The 17,292-nt window shown below is 36.1% G+C and overlaps 1 protein-coding gene across 1 annotated transcript in view; it reads right to left on the bottom strand.

Moving 5' to 3' along the window:
- Positions 1-12,572, bottom strand: part of scin (scinderin) — a 28,033-nt gene extending 15,461 nt beyond the window's left edge. Inside the window, exons 1-6 of the mRNA XM_007249293.4 lie at positions 12,239-12,572; positions 9,228-9,382; positions 7,681-7,842; positions 3,555-3,704; positions 2,343-2,435; positions 2,104-2,236 (exon numbers count right to left, since the gene is read on the bottom strand). Of these exons, the coding sequence (XP_007249355.3) occupies positions 2,104-2,236; positions 2,343-2,435; positions 3,555-3,704; positions 7,681-7,842; positions 9,228-9,382; positions 12,239-12,431 (886 nt within the window). The 5' untranslated portion in view covers positions 12,432-12,572. The remainder of the gene's footprint in view (positions 1-2,103; positions 2,237-2,342; positions 2,436-3,554; positions 3,705-7,680; positions 7,843-9,227; positions 9,383-12,238) is intronic.
- Between the last annotated feature and the right edge of the window lie 4,720 nt (positions 12,573-17,292).

Below are 17,292 nucleotides of genomic sequence, written 5' to 3'. Positions count from 1 at the left end.
AACCACATACCAAGTGTTTTAACAAAAATTTACCATAAAATAGGACAATAAATGCTGTGGAATGGATAGTTTTTCACTTAAAAAGCAACAGGGTTACGTTGTGAATTGTTCAGCTATACCATGAGTTTATACACAATTTCACCGTTATTTTAACAGTAACTCCTCTTTATTGGTACATTTTCAAACTGTTGTTTTTACAAGTGTTAAAACACCTTACTGTAAAGCCATATACAATATCACTGTATTTTTTACGGTAAAAAATGGCAACCACAGCTGCCAATTTTTCACCGTAAAATTGACAAGAATTTTTTTTACAGTAGGCTTTTTACAATGTAATATACTTTTTTTTACAAGAATATACTGTAAACAAAACGGTTTATGAATGTGAAATTTACTGTTGAAAAGAATTAAACTGTAATATCTTATACATTTACAACTGTTTATTTTACGGTGAAATACTGGCAGCTGTGGTTGCCAGAATTTTACCGTAAAATAAACGGTTGCCATGTAAAAGATATTACAGTATAATTCTTGGCAACTGTTTATTTTACGGTAAAATTCTGGCAACCACAGCTGCCAGTATTTTACCGTAAATTTTACGGTGTTTTTTTTTACAGTGGGGACATATGGCCAAATGGGACAGTTTAGCAATTTAAGGTTATTTTTTTTTATAATGGGAAAAAATTAAATGTTGTTTGTGGACGCTAAGTTAACATCTTTGTTAACATGTTACAGAAATGGATAATTAGTTTGCATATTTTTTCTTTAATGGCTAGAAAGCTCTAAAACTATGGCAATCACGTTAATTTACCCTACATATCGTATAAGTAACAATCATTGGCTGCAAAATGCTAATCTTGACACTAATGGCATGCTACTGTTAAAACGTAAAGTGACTTCATATGTTACAAATGAAGGCAGGGAACTGACAAAGCTTTTGGGGAGAAAATTGAAATAAAAAAAAATTGGAAACTTGAAAAAAAAAAAGAAGAATCAGGCGGTCTCATGCAGGAAGAGATGTACAGACTGTGAGAGATAAGAGATTGTGTGATACTCAACTCAAATGTCAGCACTTAGTAACATAGCTTATCAAGCTTTACTAGACCGGGTCTCAGTTTCAGCTTATTAGAAATTACATGGAGTTGCAGGTTTGGCAAGTTGAGTCATGCTGTGTCATGTTGGTGTCAGAGACACACACACAGACAAATAACATTGTTAATTGCATGCAAACACATAATGAAGTGGGAAATTTGGCATTCATATCAATCAATCTTTTATTTCACATTTTTTATTACTCCTAATGATGAACAATACATAATTTCAGTTGATATGTCATTGGTTTCTGCTTATCTAAAGTTTACAGTGCAGAGTGAACAGAGTAAAGATGTATTTACTAGTTAACCCAATGCACCCTAGATTATTTATACTGCTACAAATCTTAATTAAAAGTGAAATGTAACTACAGTGAATTATTATTAGTATTATTATTAGTATTATTATTATTATTATTATAAATGTATTTTGTTGAGTCCCACAAGAATTCCCACAACAATTTTATGACCAATAAAACTGATGTTATTTATGACTGTAGAGTAAACCATTTGGTACATACAACCTTCCAAAGAGAACCTGAATGCAGCATAACTGCTAAAGCTTTTTAAACTTTTCAGCAGTAATGTACTTTGAGTTTGTACTTGTACTGAGCTTTAGGTTTAATCATGGGAGGGGTTTGGTCTAAAAAGAAAGAACCACTCAGAGAACCACTGACACTGAATAACATTCTGCCATTATTGTTTGTTGCAATACAAATGTGCAGTAACCACAGGTTAGTGGTTGAAGTTAGTGTTTAAAGTTCTGCATTTTAGCGTAAAGCGTAAAGCATACTCTTGTCTAGACCTGCACTCTAACTGTTTTTGGTTGGATGATATATTGTTTCACAAAAAATGCCCTAAACAATATAATTGTCTTTTTACTACAATTTTCTTCCCATAATAGGCAATACTGAGGTGATGAACGTTTATTTATTGTACGTGAAGTCTATAATATAATTATTGTAAGAGGCCTACTCTAGTCCTGAAGATTGTTTGGTAGATTTAAATGTACCTTTCCACACATAGATCATCTTGCTCTTGCCGTGATCCAGAATGAAGCATTCGTCAGACAGAAGATGAGTCTGAGAGAAGGGATTCTCTTCTGACACCAGAGACACCTGCATCTTTCCACTCGCATCAGACACCTGACAAACAAAACAGCATAGCTGATGTGTTTCCACTTTGCATTTGTATGATTTGTATGATATTCATGCAGTGGCGGAATGTAGAGCTGCTTATTCATTTCCTCACCATGTACAGTTTCGCCATTCTCCTGTTAGACATATCTGCAGCGATGTCATCATTATCATCTTCATCCGGCAGGGTCGGCTTATCACCAAGTACCTGTGACATGCAAATGACACTGCAGATTTTACAAATAAACACTCACACATTTATGCAAAGAATAAGCCACATCATATTTCCTCCAACAGCTGGTACTGAATGTACTTCTATTGTATATATTTCCATATTTTATTTATTCTTTCCCTGAAGTTCAGTTAATTGTTGTGCCGAAAAAGTCCTAGTTAATTCCCCTTCTGCTATAACTTTAATGAAAGGATTTTTTTTACATTTTTGTAATATGTGTTTAATAATAAGTTTATTTTGTATACAACAATTTATGCATTATATATGTTTTTAAGTATTAAAAATTGTATGTATATTAATTGTATTTGGCATGAAGTTACATTCATTTATTTTAACTAATTATAATTTTATTTTGTACTTTTTAAAAAAATATTGTGCTTTAAAGATTAATCATTTGTCTGTCTTTCATATATTGTGTCTCATCAAAAAAGCAACTCATGGTAAAATGCACATTATAAATCTACATTAAATTCAAACTAAATTCATTAGAGGCCATGTACATTTTTATTGGCTTCTACTAGGTTTTAATGAGTATGAGCAATGTTTGCAAGAAAACAGGTAATTTTATGCCTTCTAAAATTCCAGATATTCTATCACTGACAATAAACAGTATGATTTATTAAAGGCACAAACAGCAGCAAGTGACTTTAACTGCTACACATAAAATAAAGTACATTTTTATATGTGCATTTACGTGAAATACAATATGCAAGGATTTTACAAGGTTAAAATGTTCATGGTTAGTATAGAACCTCCATGATTTTATACTGGAACTCACTGGAACTAGTTCTATGATGGAAGGTGTTTTTTCCAAACAAAATAGTGACATTTTAGGACCAAACTGAAGGTCTAACTCACTAACTTGCTGGTTATGAAAAGCTGCCATAATGTGTCCCTTTCATCTTGCTCTTCAATATATATATTTAATGTAAACTGCTTATGCTACTCTCTCTCTATATATATATATATATATATATATATATATATATATATATATATATATATATATATATATATATATATATATTATACAGTAATATCTATAATGTGTTCCGAAACCATATCTGTATCTACAAAATTTATTGAAAGGTTTACACTGGTCAGCTGCCCGGGTTCATGTCCGTCTTCCACTATCACGACCTGAGCTCTGCCATTGCGCTCATTATCACGAATACTGTTGGCCACCTGGGTTGCCTTCAGTCGCTCGAACCTGTTGCACTTTGATCCACACCACTGGTATATAATCTGGAGAGAGACAAAGAGTGTCAGACAGAAAGAAAGAGAACACGGAAACAAGTTGAGAAACAGGAAGCTGTAACTGAAGCACAACCTGTATTTGGAGTAAAGTGCAGAGTGTGGCCCAGTGGTAAGAGAAATTGGTTAGTTGCCCATATGGTTGTGGGTTCAACACCCATTTGGTCTGTTAAGCTGCAAATCTGCGTCTTTGAGGAAAGTCCTTGGTATTATCTGCTCTAGGGGTTCTGTAGCAAAGCTGATTCTAGCCTTCCAAGCTGGGATATGATAATAAAGACATTTGCCTTAACTATTTATTATCTACATGCTTTAATACCCTTTTACTTTCTTCAGGTTGAAACAATCATTGTAATTGTTACTAATGGCAGCAGTGCATCAATCAACATGAAATCTTAATAGGCAATAAAACACATATACAGGTAGCTAAAGGCTGCACTCTTAGGCTATGTTCACATTACCAGGCTGAAGTGATTCAATTTAGATTTTTTGCTCAATGTGGCTCAGATTTGATTTTTTTCATGGCTGTGTGAACGTGCCAAATCCGATTTTTTCAAATCAGATTTGAGTCACTTTCATATGTGGTCTTAAATCGGATACGTATCCGATCCACGGACATGTGACATGAATGTGAACCATCAAGATAGCAAAATCTAATCTGAGAAAAAAAATCAGATTTGAGCAATGTGGCTTGTAATATGAAAGTAGCCTTAGGGCCCTATTTTAGCCATCTATGGGCGAAATGTAAATTTTGCATTGCACAGCTTGATTACATGTCAGAGTGTCTGTGGCATCGTGAGGGCACCAAAAATATGGCTTGTGCAGCTCAAAACAGGCAAAAGTCATGACTTTAGACTTTAGTGCGTTGATATAACAGTGTGGCGCTTTTGCGCATCTCAGCAGGGGGAAGTGACCTGTGCATTCACGCTGTGAAGGTACACCAGCAGCTCATTTAGAGGATGTTATTTAACAATGTTAGCAATGTTATTTTATCTTTATTACTATTATAATTGAGGTAAAAGTCAGGTTTGCATGGCACACCTATAGCAATAGACTCCGATGATTGACTTTTGTCTAGGTTCATTTCAGTCAGTGGCATACATATGTTTTCAGCCGACAAAATAGCAACATGCCAGAAATGTACCTGAACACACCTAACTTTCAGATCACCACACCCATCAGTGTAGATTTATTTCTAAAATCTGAAGCTATTTAATATATTAATATTTAATATAATGGAACAGGCTTAGGACGTTAGATTGTTGACAGTGTAAGATAGGAATAAGCATCGCAAAGTGCCTTGCACAGGGTGTAAGATCTCTCCAAGAACTCCCTAAAGCTACAATTTTGCAGCTCATGCAGATTAAAGTAAGCAAGAGATATCCTGTCAGACCTATCTCTTTTCAGATCTTAAAAAACAGCATATCAAAACAATCTCAGCCTCAAACAGAGAGCAAGCACTCCACTCGTGAAGCATACAGCCTGTATTATATTTAATATTATTTGGTCTGCCTTTATAATAGAGATACTCACTGTATGACATCCGTTAATTAATTCTTCAAAATGTTTAGCAGTAGCCTATTGTTTCTGTGTAAAAACACTGATCTTTAAAATACATTTTTAACTTTATTAGATAAAATTCTCAAGTCAGCATGTTTATGTTGTCAGCATATTTACATTCTCAATCAACCAACCATAGACAGTTTAAATAGTCCTCAATTCAGTCTAATCAGTTTGAATATATACTTGCACTAATGGCAGATCACTTTGCAAAGTATTGCCAACATTTCAGTTGCATACCTTTGCAGCATTATATCAGTATATGTCTGTATAGTATAGTGTATGAACTTTTACCCTGTTTGGCATGAGTTTTGCTCAAGTATATACCCTTACTGGAAAAATTGGGTGTCCATGGGGACAATTAACTTAGCTTTTGCACTGTAAACTCAATATAAGTGGTTTGAGACAGGTTTGTTTTGGGAGAAGGGGTTCAGGTGTACAAAGTGAGTAGGAGAGTCTGGCTCTGCATACTTATTTCTATAGAATGAAAGAGAATTAAATCATAGCATCCAGGTTTTCTACAGCCATTGGGCATTTCATTTTAATGACTGCAGTATTACCAAGTTACTTATTTACTTAGATGTCAGTGCCTGTATGTCCCAACGATAATTAAGTACAATCTTTTAAAGATAGCATATCTCAAACGACATAATATCTCAGTGGAAGCCACAGTATAAAATTTGCTCTGCATTTTTATTAAAGGTTAAAGTTCAAATAAATTAGAGCAGAATGTCAAAGGTTTACGGCTATTGCTTTGGGTCACCGCCATATGCACTTATTGAATAAGGATCCCGTGGGCTTGCCAAACCTGTCTTGTTTTCCCAGGTTTGCCTGAGTTGCCCTGAGCTAATTAATTATATTGACAGTGACTGTAACTTCAAACCAATCCAAATATCATCCCACCCATTTAACTCACACTACAAATATTTTGTGTATATGTTCTGCTCAGGAGATCCTGTTTGATACCTGATCTTTCTTTGTGGGAACACCTCAGAAAGGTGGATATGTTAATGATTTCATTGGCATAATGTGGAAAGGAACAGTTATGAGAACACTTACGAAGCCGTCTAAATACACAGTACAATCCACAGTGTTAAAAACACAGTGTTAGGATTTCTGACTCCCTGGAAATTTTCTCAACAACCCTCAGTGTAAAACAATCCACAGAGTTGGTGTTATTTGAGTTCACCAGTTTGAATTCCCCACAGTGTATTCGGTCTTACAAGGGATTTTGCTTCAATCCCAGCATGCTCTATTTGAGGTTTTAGAGGATCTTATTTTGATTGTGGGTTTATATGTGTGTGCTTATGTGTTATATTTATTTATTGGGATTTAGTTTGGGTGGTTTACTGGTGGAGCATTATTCACCCTCTTGGTGTTGGGTTGCAAAGTAAATAACGGTCTCCATCAGAGAGCTATCATTTTAGTTCTCTCCTGTTCTACAAAGACAAAGTTTATAATAAATATATAATGTTTCCTGTGGTATAGCTTTTCTGGGGTATAACTATTCTAATACTTACACAGCCCCTTCTTTTGTTTTATAGTTTTTAGGAAGTAACAGGTTGTAAGTTCAGAAAAGAATTATATAAACAAAGATAAATTGCACTGTCTAGAGTTGCAAATATAAAACACTGAAGGCCCTATCTTACACCCTGCACAGTCTATTTAAATGCCTTGTGCCTGTGTCATTTTAAATAGCAAAGGCACATTTAAAAAAGTAAATTAACTTTTTGTCATATTGATATTTTTTAGATTATCAAACAATTTCTTTTATCGGACAAAGAAAACCTGAGTAAATAGAAAAATAGTAGAAAAAATTATATATTAAAGGAAAAAAATATTCAAACCAATTTAGCCCTGTGTGAAAAAAGTGTTTGCTTTCTAAGCCTTATAACTTGGTTGTGCCACCCTTGGAGGCAACAACTGCAATCAAGCTTTACAGCACTGTTTTAATTCAGACACTGAAGGGGTTTCAAGCATTAACTGCCTGTTTTAGATCAATTCCACAACATCTCAATCAGACTTTGACTAGGCCACTCTAAAACCTTTATTACATGGTGAATTTGTTTGTGTGCTTTGGATCATTGTCCTGCTGCAGCACCCAAGTATGCCTGAGCTTCAGGTTGCAAGGCTGTTTTGTACTTTTCCTGTTCTCATGATAGCAAAGACACACTGACACTAAATCAAGCTGCAAGCTGCTGGTGTGCGGTTGACAGCTTGCCTGTAGATTGCTAAATAGAGCTCCGAGTGTTAATTTAAACTAACACAATATTTTGACACCATACTGTGACTATTTTACACTGCAGTGAGTGGGACATATGTTCCCTGTGACAGTGTAAAATTGAACTCTGTAACACTTTCTATTGTACTGTGTGGTAACACAAGAAAGAACACATTTTGGGGGTCTTACCGCTCCCAGGTCCACTATAAAGCAGTCACCAGTGTTAAAGCTGTTCCAGTCCAGCGGCACCTGTGTGGCCCTGACCGTTCTGCGGCCCTTGATGTGGAACAGTCGTTGTGCGCTGAGGTCGTTGGTGACCACATGCTGGAAACCCGACGACACGCCTCCTGTCTGGAGTAAAATAAAAACAGACCCTGTTTTCCTTGTTCTGTTTTCTTCTACCCCACTTCTCCATTCTATGAGTCAGCAAAGCACACATCCTCGCTTTATAAACAGCATCTTTTCAGAACAGGCCCTTGTGCTGGGCTGTGTAAATGGAACATTTTCAGCAGGAAGGCACTTCTTTGTTGATCTTGGACCAGAATCCGTAGTCTTAAACAGTCTTAAACAGTGAGACACTATAAGTAAAAAGGCCAGGAAGAACAAGGAAAGGGGGCTTTAAGGTGAATATGACTTTGCTTCATGTTAAATAACACAGGGATGATTTAGTTCATCTATTTACATTTGTAGCATTTAGCTCATGCTCTTATTCAGAGCAACTTACAGGGTTAGTCCTTTTACAGATATGGGCAAATGTAGTATTAGGAGTCTTGTCCAAAGACTCTTATTGAATTGAACCCCAAATAGTGTGGTAGCTCACTGGCAGGTAGTGGTGTTATCCACTTTGCCACATGCACACCAATATACTTCCTGAGGATGCATCTGTGCTGTCACCAGAACGCAAACCTCAGGGCCTTCTGTGTCTAGGGGTATCTCTAATATTTTCTGTGGAAATTAACACATAAAATATCCTCTCCATGATTTGGAAAATTGATAATCCAGTATATCCAGTAAATCAAAAGCCATATATACTAGATTATTTACTCCTATCATGTTTTGATTCAAAAAGAGGGTGGGCCAAAAGCAAAAATGTCACTCTATGCCTTCTAGAAATCATAGATACATCACTAGCTTTGAATATGATAGAATTTCAGGAAGCTTTAAATTTACTCAAAAACTGAGCCTTAAATATAAGACAGTAAGTTTTTTCATATGCTGAAAATAGTACTACCAAAATGGTGAGTGAGGGGCAAGAAAAAGTAAGCATTATTGCACAGATGAGTGCTTTTTCAACCAAGTGTGTACGTTTAGGACGCAAACTGAAGGCCCAACTACAATAGTCACGATTCACCACTTTCCTGCACAGACCATTAAAGCTATATTTAGAAAGGGAACTCTCCAGCACATGTATAAATATAGGCTCCTAAACTGTTATTGGTATGGATGTATGGTTTAAGGAAAATCCTTTAATAATAACAGTGTAATAATATCCATTTATCCTTATATAATATACAGTAGAAGAGTAGAAGTTCTTTAAACTTACTTAATAAGAACATATACTGTAGTGTAGAAACAAACCTACTCCTTCTCTGGGGTTTTAAAAGTGGTTCTTCTATGATAGGAGTCATTCATTTGAATAGGCTATGTTTGGACCCCAAAAAGAGGACCCCTGTTTCAGAATACAAAAAAGTATTATTTTCTAAAAAATAAAAAATAAAAAAAAGGAGCTTACATACTTTGTATGTGATTCCTCCTTTAAAGTAGCTGGTAAAAGCAGTGGATTCACAGCCCTGGAGTTCACGATACTGAACAGGTTTACCACCAAGATAATCATCCATCTGGACTGTGAAGATGGCTGCAGCTGTACTCTCATCCTGAGTGCACTCTTTACCTGGACAGAGACAAACAAAAGAGCGAGAGATAAAGACAAACAGACCGAACTGCAAACATTCGCAACGAGCCTTTAATAAAACATCATTCCATAAATGAAAGAAAAATGAAATCAAAATGAAAAATGAAAAGTGACTGATGGTTATTGTCAGTCGCACCAATATCTTGCATCCTGAATTTTGTAATTTGTTAAAATTCAATAAAAAACAAAATTAACTTAATTTACAACCAATTTCATGCTTTACCTGTAGAAAGTTTCTTTTTTTGTGGAAATACAAGGTTTTGTTCTGCCTAATCAGCCTATTTTTTAGTCTAGCCCCACCCATTCCCACTGAATTATATTAAGGGTTTTACTACTGTACCCTCCATTGCAGCCAATCACAGAAGCCTTAACAACAAATGTCTTAAAGGTACAGTAACAAAAAAAGGACTTTTCATTCTAAGAGAAAAAAAAAAGTAATATGATAAGCAACATGTCAAATATAGGTCTTTCTAGCTATGTAGAAACATATTATATGTAAGTATAATTTTGTGCTAATATCTGCACTGTACTGTACATGACACATCCGTTATCACACTTGCATTCACACTCGCACTTGCACAAAGCTGTTGGCACGTTCTGCATTAACTGTGATAATTCTCACTAAGTCGGTGTGGGTACAGTACAGTAGCATCACATTTCACTTTTTATTGCTATAGGCTAAGTACACACAGAAGCTTTGTGGCAAGCTTGTGGTTGTCACGCATCTCAATAAAAGGCCTTGGACATGTTCCGGCCCATTATGTGGTCGAGCTGCATTAGAGTAAATACATGCTTAAGATGAAGACATGATGGCAGAAAAGTCATTAAGAGTCCATTTACATCCTTAGTGGTCATTAATTCGTAATGGGGGAGGTTTATTGAAGTCAGAGAGTAAAAAGCAGATGGGGAAAGTGCTATTGACCTCTATTTATGGTGAGGCTCAGAATAAAATATCTATTGTAACTGTTTTAATGTTGCTTAGATTTTTTTATATATTTTGATTTTGCATTTTCTGTCTATTTCAGGATAAACTAGCATAAACATTTCTTGGGATATAATCAAATCATATATCAAAGTAATGTGCATTAAAGGACTAGAAAACTAATGGGAGAGAAATTTATTTATTACATTTGATCACTCGACATATCCCTCACTGAGGCCACGTACTGCACACAGCCGCACTTCCTCAGAAACATCATAAAACCTTCCTGTTTTAACAGCCATCTGTGCAGAGTAACCTTTGACTTTATTACGTGTGGTGAAAAGATACGTAAATAAGATTTCCATTTTTAGCAAAGTTAATTCAGTATATGTTGCAATCAGTCCTAATCTATATCCGAACATGACTCAATAGCAGAACTTCATCTGACAGTCACTCATCATCTGACTGTTATTTCTAAACACAAGTAGAATACTACAGGAACTACACTTTAATCATCCTATATGACAAGTTTCTGCAACTTCCTTCTTTTACCTACTAGGTTTGTAAAGTACGTAGGCCTCCATCATAGAAATTGGAACTGTAAAAGCAATATAATAAGAGAAAGAGGAAATGAGATAACAATTACACTGTATGGATGGATACAAAAGTATTGGGACACTTGTTTAGTCATTGTTTTTTTGTTTTTTTTTTTAATCGGTACCACTTTAAAATAAGACTACCTATATAAAGGGTTTATAAATGGTTTTACAATTAGTTTATTAATGGTTACTAATTAGATTGTAAATGCCTTAAAATCATTAATAATCAGTTATAACACATACATAGAAAGGGCACAAATATAGATGGCTGTGGGTTCACTATTTGGCAAACAACAGGTCATTGTTGCCCTTTCTACGTATGTGTTATAGTCGATTATTAATGATTTTAAGGCATTTACAACCTAATTAGTAACCATTAATAAACTAATTGTAAACCATTTATAAACCATTTATAAAGGTAGTCTTATTTTAAAGTGGTACCCAAAAATCAAAAGTATTAATAATAGTTTATTTTGCTTTTGTTAGAGTAACTGTTTCTTCTGTCGAGGGAAAGCTTTCTACTATATTTTGGAGCACTGATGTGGGGAATTGTTTGCATTTCGTGACACAAAAATAGTGAGGTAATTTCATCACTTCCATTACATTACTACTTTTCCTAGACAAGGATTAAGCCTAATTACAATTTAAATTGAAAGGAAAATATAGTCTATGACTAAGTTTAATCCCTATCTGGGCAACTGATCCTTATTGTCCAATGTGCAAAGTTTCTGTATTTTACCTACTTTATTTTTTAAAAAATAACTTAACTGTAAAATCAATATAAGCACATCCATCCCACCCCCACCCCCTCCAATCTAACTACCCAAACCTGCTGATTATCTTCCTCCTCTGCTTTACAGCCTGCTTTCCATTTGATAGGATAATCACGCACCTGCCAGCCTGGCTATTTAAAGCTCTATCTATCTCAATATTCCACATCAGTATATCATCAAGCCACTTCGATTCCAGTAATTTCACAGGTTTATCATTCATAAATTATCATATATATTCTCCAGTTACCACAGACTGTTTAGTAGACATATCAGCTGTCACAGATGAATGCCAGCATTTTAAAACCACAGGGAAATTTTACACACACTACCACTATATCTGCATCATTTGCATGGACATACACTCTGTATAAATCCTTTCATAAGCGGGGCATCACCCTGCTCCACCCACCCCCACCACTTTCCAAACTGCAATTATTATGTAATATTCTGAGTTAAGCCTGTGTCAGACAAATCATTCTTCATATTTTTATTATTATTGCTTTTATTCTGATCTCTGAGTTACAGATGTTACTCAGCTCACCCAGCCAGAAGTGCAGGTCGTAGAAGGAGACGTCCTTCTGTTTGACAGTGCGCAGGATCAGGTAGGCATCCCCCACGTAGAAGTTCCCGTGCAGGCTCTCGGGCACTGGAGCCAGCTCCATGTTCTCAATCCTCCAGATCTGCAGCCCGGTGCGCTTCCCGGCCTGCTCAAACTCCTTATGGTAGAGAACCATGGCTGAGTGTGTGTAGCTGAGGAGTGTGTGTAGCTGGAGAGTGTGTGCGTGTGTGTGTGTGTGTGTGTAGCTGAAGTGTGCTGAATACACTGCTGCTCTGTGGCTGCACAGGACTGAATCAACAGCAGCTGTGTGAACACTGTCTTATACAGAGAGCAGAGAGCAAGTGGGTGTGTTCAGCAATCTGCCAAATAAAACAAGCACAGAGACATATGGAGAGAGAGAGAGAGAGAGAGAGAGAGAGAGAGAGAGAGAGGTACAGATAAAAAAGAGAGACATATAGATGGAAAAAAGAGAGACAGGGTAAAACATAGAGAAGAGAAGAAGAGGAAGTAAAATTTCACTTACGCTACATTGATAAGTTTTGAGACACCTATTCATTCATTGTTTCATCAACACTGACATTGAGGTTATTAAAAAGAGCTAACTCTGCTTTTGTTGGTGTAACTGTGTCTACAGCCCAGGGAAAGCTTTCTGCTAGATTATGGAGCACTGCTGTGATTTTTTTTGGTTTCAATATGTTCATGTTCATCTGCTCCAGAGAGTCCTATTCTATTGGCAATAGCTTTCTAAAGGGACAAGACAAGCTGTGTGTGTGCATTTGCGCATCTGTACTGACATGTACAGATGTGTAAAATGTCTACATGTAAAATGTAGACACACTATATATGTATATATATTCTATAATTTCATTCTGTCAAACTGACCAAAATTTGTTATATTTAAATATTGTTATATTTATGCATTATTCGTATTGTCACCTTTTTCATAGTTATTATTAGATTATTAGATGATGAGAAAGAATGAAAGAGAGAGACACAGAAGCGAGAGAGATGAAGCAGATATAAAGAGTGGGAGAAAGAGAGAGAGAGAAATAGAGAGAAAGAGGAGATAAAAAGACAAGAGACCACAAAATACAAGGAAGAGAAAGAGGAAAAGAAAGAGAGAATAGACACAGAGAGAAAAGAGAAAGAAAGACATGGAAGGAGAGAGAGAGAGGAACGACAGATGATGAGAAAGAATAAAAGAGAGAGACAGAAGCGAGAGAGAAGAGGCAGATATAAAGAGTGGGGGTAGAGGGGACAAGGAAGAGAAAGAGGAAAAGAGAGAGAGAATAATCAGAGAGAAAAGAAAACAAGACAGAGAAAGAAAGAGAGAGAGAGAGAGAGAGACGAGCAATGGCTAATGAGGAAGAATGAAAGAGAGAGACAGAAGTGAGAGAGAAAGAAAGAGAGAAAATAAGAGAGGGAGAGAGAGAAAAGAGAGATAGGACAGAGTAGTGAGAAGGAAGTGACAGAAGAACACAGGAAAAAAAACAGAAAGACAGGAAGAGAGAGAGAGAGAGAGAGAGAGAAAGAGACAGAGAAAAAAGAAGGCGAGAATATGAAAGAAAAAAAGAGAGAGAGAAGAAACCCTCTCACCACACACTCAAACACCCACACACACGCACATCCACATCTACACACCACACACACACACACACATCTACACACACAAACTTACTATACAAATGCTACTACAGTGGAATAGAGCTTGAAAAATAAGTATGTTATTAAATATAAAATGAATAATAAGAAGCAGAGCTTGATACTGAGAAAATCTTTTGCGTGTTTCTCTCAGTCAGGAAACTCAGGAAATACGCTTCACACTTGCACCACATGCAAAGCTTGAACAGCCAGAATATACTTTAATCAAACACAATGCAAACCACTTGTTTAGAGAGCAGAGTGTGCGTATAATTCCACCTGCTCTTCTGGAGAACACAGATCCAGGCCTGTGTGCTCTAGAGGTGGATCATCTGACGTGGCTTTATTCTCCAGCACAGCAAGTAAAGCACAGCTTTTTATAATCCCTAAGGCCGACAGAGCAGCAGGACAAACAGGAATTGTAAGAGGTTTAACTCGACTGCAAAATCTCAAAATACTGATGCTTAATACAAGTCAAATATACCAACCAGAGACCTTGCCCTGTCTATAACAGCCACACATAATGCTAAACTGAGCCTTTAGATTAGTGAACTTAGCTACCTGAAGGGTCCACCCACTGCTGACACAGATTCTCAACTGTTTACACACAGCTTGTCTAATCTCAATAGAAGAGCAAAGCCAATAGAATAGTAACATTCTGGAGAAACCACACCTTGTACTTAAGGTCACTCTGACCAATGCCATGTGCCGATGGAGAGATGGATGGATGAGATCCCCAAGCTTTGGGCTGGGGATCAGTGGAGTTGCATTCTCTCTTTACTTCTCTCTACAGTTTTGGTTGCAATCAAATTGCCTATTTAATTTTCACCAATGCAGGGTGTAATAGATAAAAATAACAAAGTAATCTTTGTTTAGACGTCAATGATATGTCGCATCTATACAGCTCTGGAAAAAAAAATAAGAGACCACTTAAAAATTATAGGTTTCTTTGATTTTACCAAACTAAAAACCTCTGGAATATAATCAAGAGGAAAATGGATGATCACAAGCCATCAAACCAAGATGAACTGCTTGGATCTTTGCACCAGGAGTGGTGCATAAAGTTATTCAAAAGCAGTGTGTAAGACTGGTGGAGGAGAACATGCCAAGATGCATGAAAACATTGACTAAAACCAGGGTTATTCCACAAAATATTCCTTTCTGAACTCTTAAAACTTTATAAATATGAATTTGTTTTCTTTGCATTATTTGAGGTCTGAAAGCTCTGCATCTTTTTGTTATTTAAGTCATCTCTCTTTTTCTGCAAATAGTTGTAAATAACAATATTTTTGTTTGGAATTTGAGATAAATGTTGTCCATAGTTTATAGAATAAAACAACAATGTTCATTTTACTCAAACATCTCTTATTTTTTTCCAGAGCTGTATCATAATGCCTTCTGGAAAGGCATCTTTTTTAATGGAAAGGTTTAAATCTTTGACTGTTAGCTGCCTTCTTTATGAGGACACACAAACATGTCTTTCTTCACCTGTTCACCTGATATTTCTTCAGTAATTAAGAGTAAGTATACGGAATACTGCATGAGTAGCAGCCAATTGGTTGCAGTAACATAATTCAATCTTTAGAATGAACTTACTAACACCTTCTCTAGCAAGTATCACAGTTTCTAAATGTTTTGTGTTGCCAAATAATTGTCATTCAATTCATATTTGGGGGATTTTAATCAATTACTTTTTGATAAAGGCTTTGAGTGCAGAGCATGCTGAATAGTCCTTAAGGAGCAGTTACCTTTCTGTAGAATTACTGTGAACAAGCCCTAGTCATAACAAGCTAATTAAAGCCTAATTAGGTGCTTATACCTTTGTATGGTGCTCTTTCCTCTTTCACTTGAGCTGTGCAAAAAATTAAATCTAGCTTAAATGTTGGTATAAATGCCTTACAACCAGTTCATCATAGTTTTTATTATTGTCAAAGGCCATTTTCACATTTGTGTAGCTAGGTCAAACTCATTAAACAACCTCATTAAAACCTTTTAGAGGAGATGGTCTCAGTCCAGCACCAAACAAAATCTAAACGAACATGATTTGACCTCTAAATCAGACAGTTTTTACCATTTTTTTTTCTGTGTGAAACCAAAAATCAAACCAAAATGCTGCATTTTTTTTTACAAACTCATTAACTGAATTGGACCAGAGAAAGTGAACTATGGGTGTAAAAACCCTAAACCCTTTAAACCAAACATGATAACCATGCACAGGAAATTTGGCAGTGTTGAATCAACACTGTTAGTGTTAAACTTTACACTCTCAGTGTTAATATAACACTAACAGTGTTGATTTAACACTGCCAAATTTCCTGTGTGCTGTGTGAAGTGCAAAAATAAGCTTTAGGTCTATGTTTGACATCTGCTGCATGCTGCATTCTAACAGTTTCACTGCAGAAAGAACACAGAATGCAGTATTCGTCCGGAACGTACAACCTATAGAACAATAAAAACATCCCAGAGAGCAATTTTTTTTTTCCTATATTTGAAGCAGCAGCACTTTGAGAGTGCAAAAAATGACAATGCACAATTAGATTTTTTTTCAAGTTCATTGTACAATGTCAACTCCAAAAAATAAAGTGTTTGTAGAGCTGTGTCTGAAGCTGCTGAAGCCAAAAATAGGTAAGCATTTAGACTATTTAAATTCCACAATAATAGGCTTTTTGCCAGGTTTTGTTCACAGGAATTGCCTTGCTATGTGCAGTATGTGTGTAGAATGTGATCTGCAACAACTAGAGTCATATCACATGTATTACACACAACACACAGCAACCGAGATTTAATTTAGTTCATAGCTGTAGTAGTTATCTGGGCAGTATGCCATATTGTACTGCCGTATACCTCAATCTTAAAGAGTACACCGGATAATTAAAGTGGATTAAGGTCGGATCACATTATCATCACTAACAAACCATTACACAGTTCTTTTGAGACTGGACCGAGTCCTTCTCTGCTCAAGGCTCTATGTCTGGGTGCAGGAGTGGAAACAAACCAGAGTCTGATTTATTAATCACTTATGTATTTAATCACTTTTTTGTTCTTTGTGAAATACCATAGGCCTAAGTTGAGTATGCATGCTGCATATGAACCTGTTCCTCATCCTCCATTGTTTGCAGTAGCTAAGAAAAAAAAAGCCTCAGAAAAATGAGTCGATCAGGAGGATGGAGCCTCCGCTCGCACCATGGCATTGATAACATTTCTTTTAGTTGCTTTACCTAGCACTCAGTGCTATATTTTTATAACTAAGGCTGTATTGCTGAAAACTTTTTGTCCTTTATCCATTTTTAGAGCTGTAAAATTGGCAGGGGGGAGGGAGCAGGTAGGCGTTCTCTGCTGCAGTGCTGTTATCCAATCAGAGGAGATATGTTTTCATGTATGAATATTCATGAGTA

The sequence above is a fragment of the Astyanax mexicanus genome, chromosome 3, assembly GCF_023375975.1.
Source record: "Astyanax mexicanus isolate ESR-SI-001 chromosome 3, AstMex3_surface, whole genome shotgun sequence".
Classification (NCBI taxonomy): domain Eukaryota; kingdom Metazoa; phylum Chordata; class Actinopteri; order Characiformes; family Acestrorhamphidae; genus Astyanax; species Astyanax mexicanus.
This window is presented reverse-complemented; position numbering and strand designations above follow the sequence as displayed.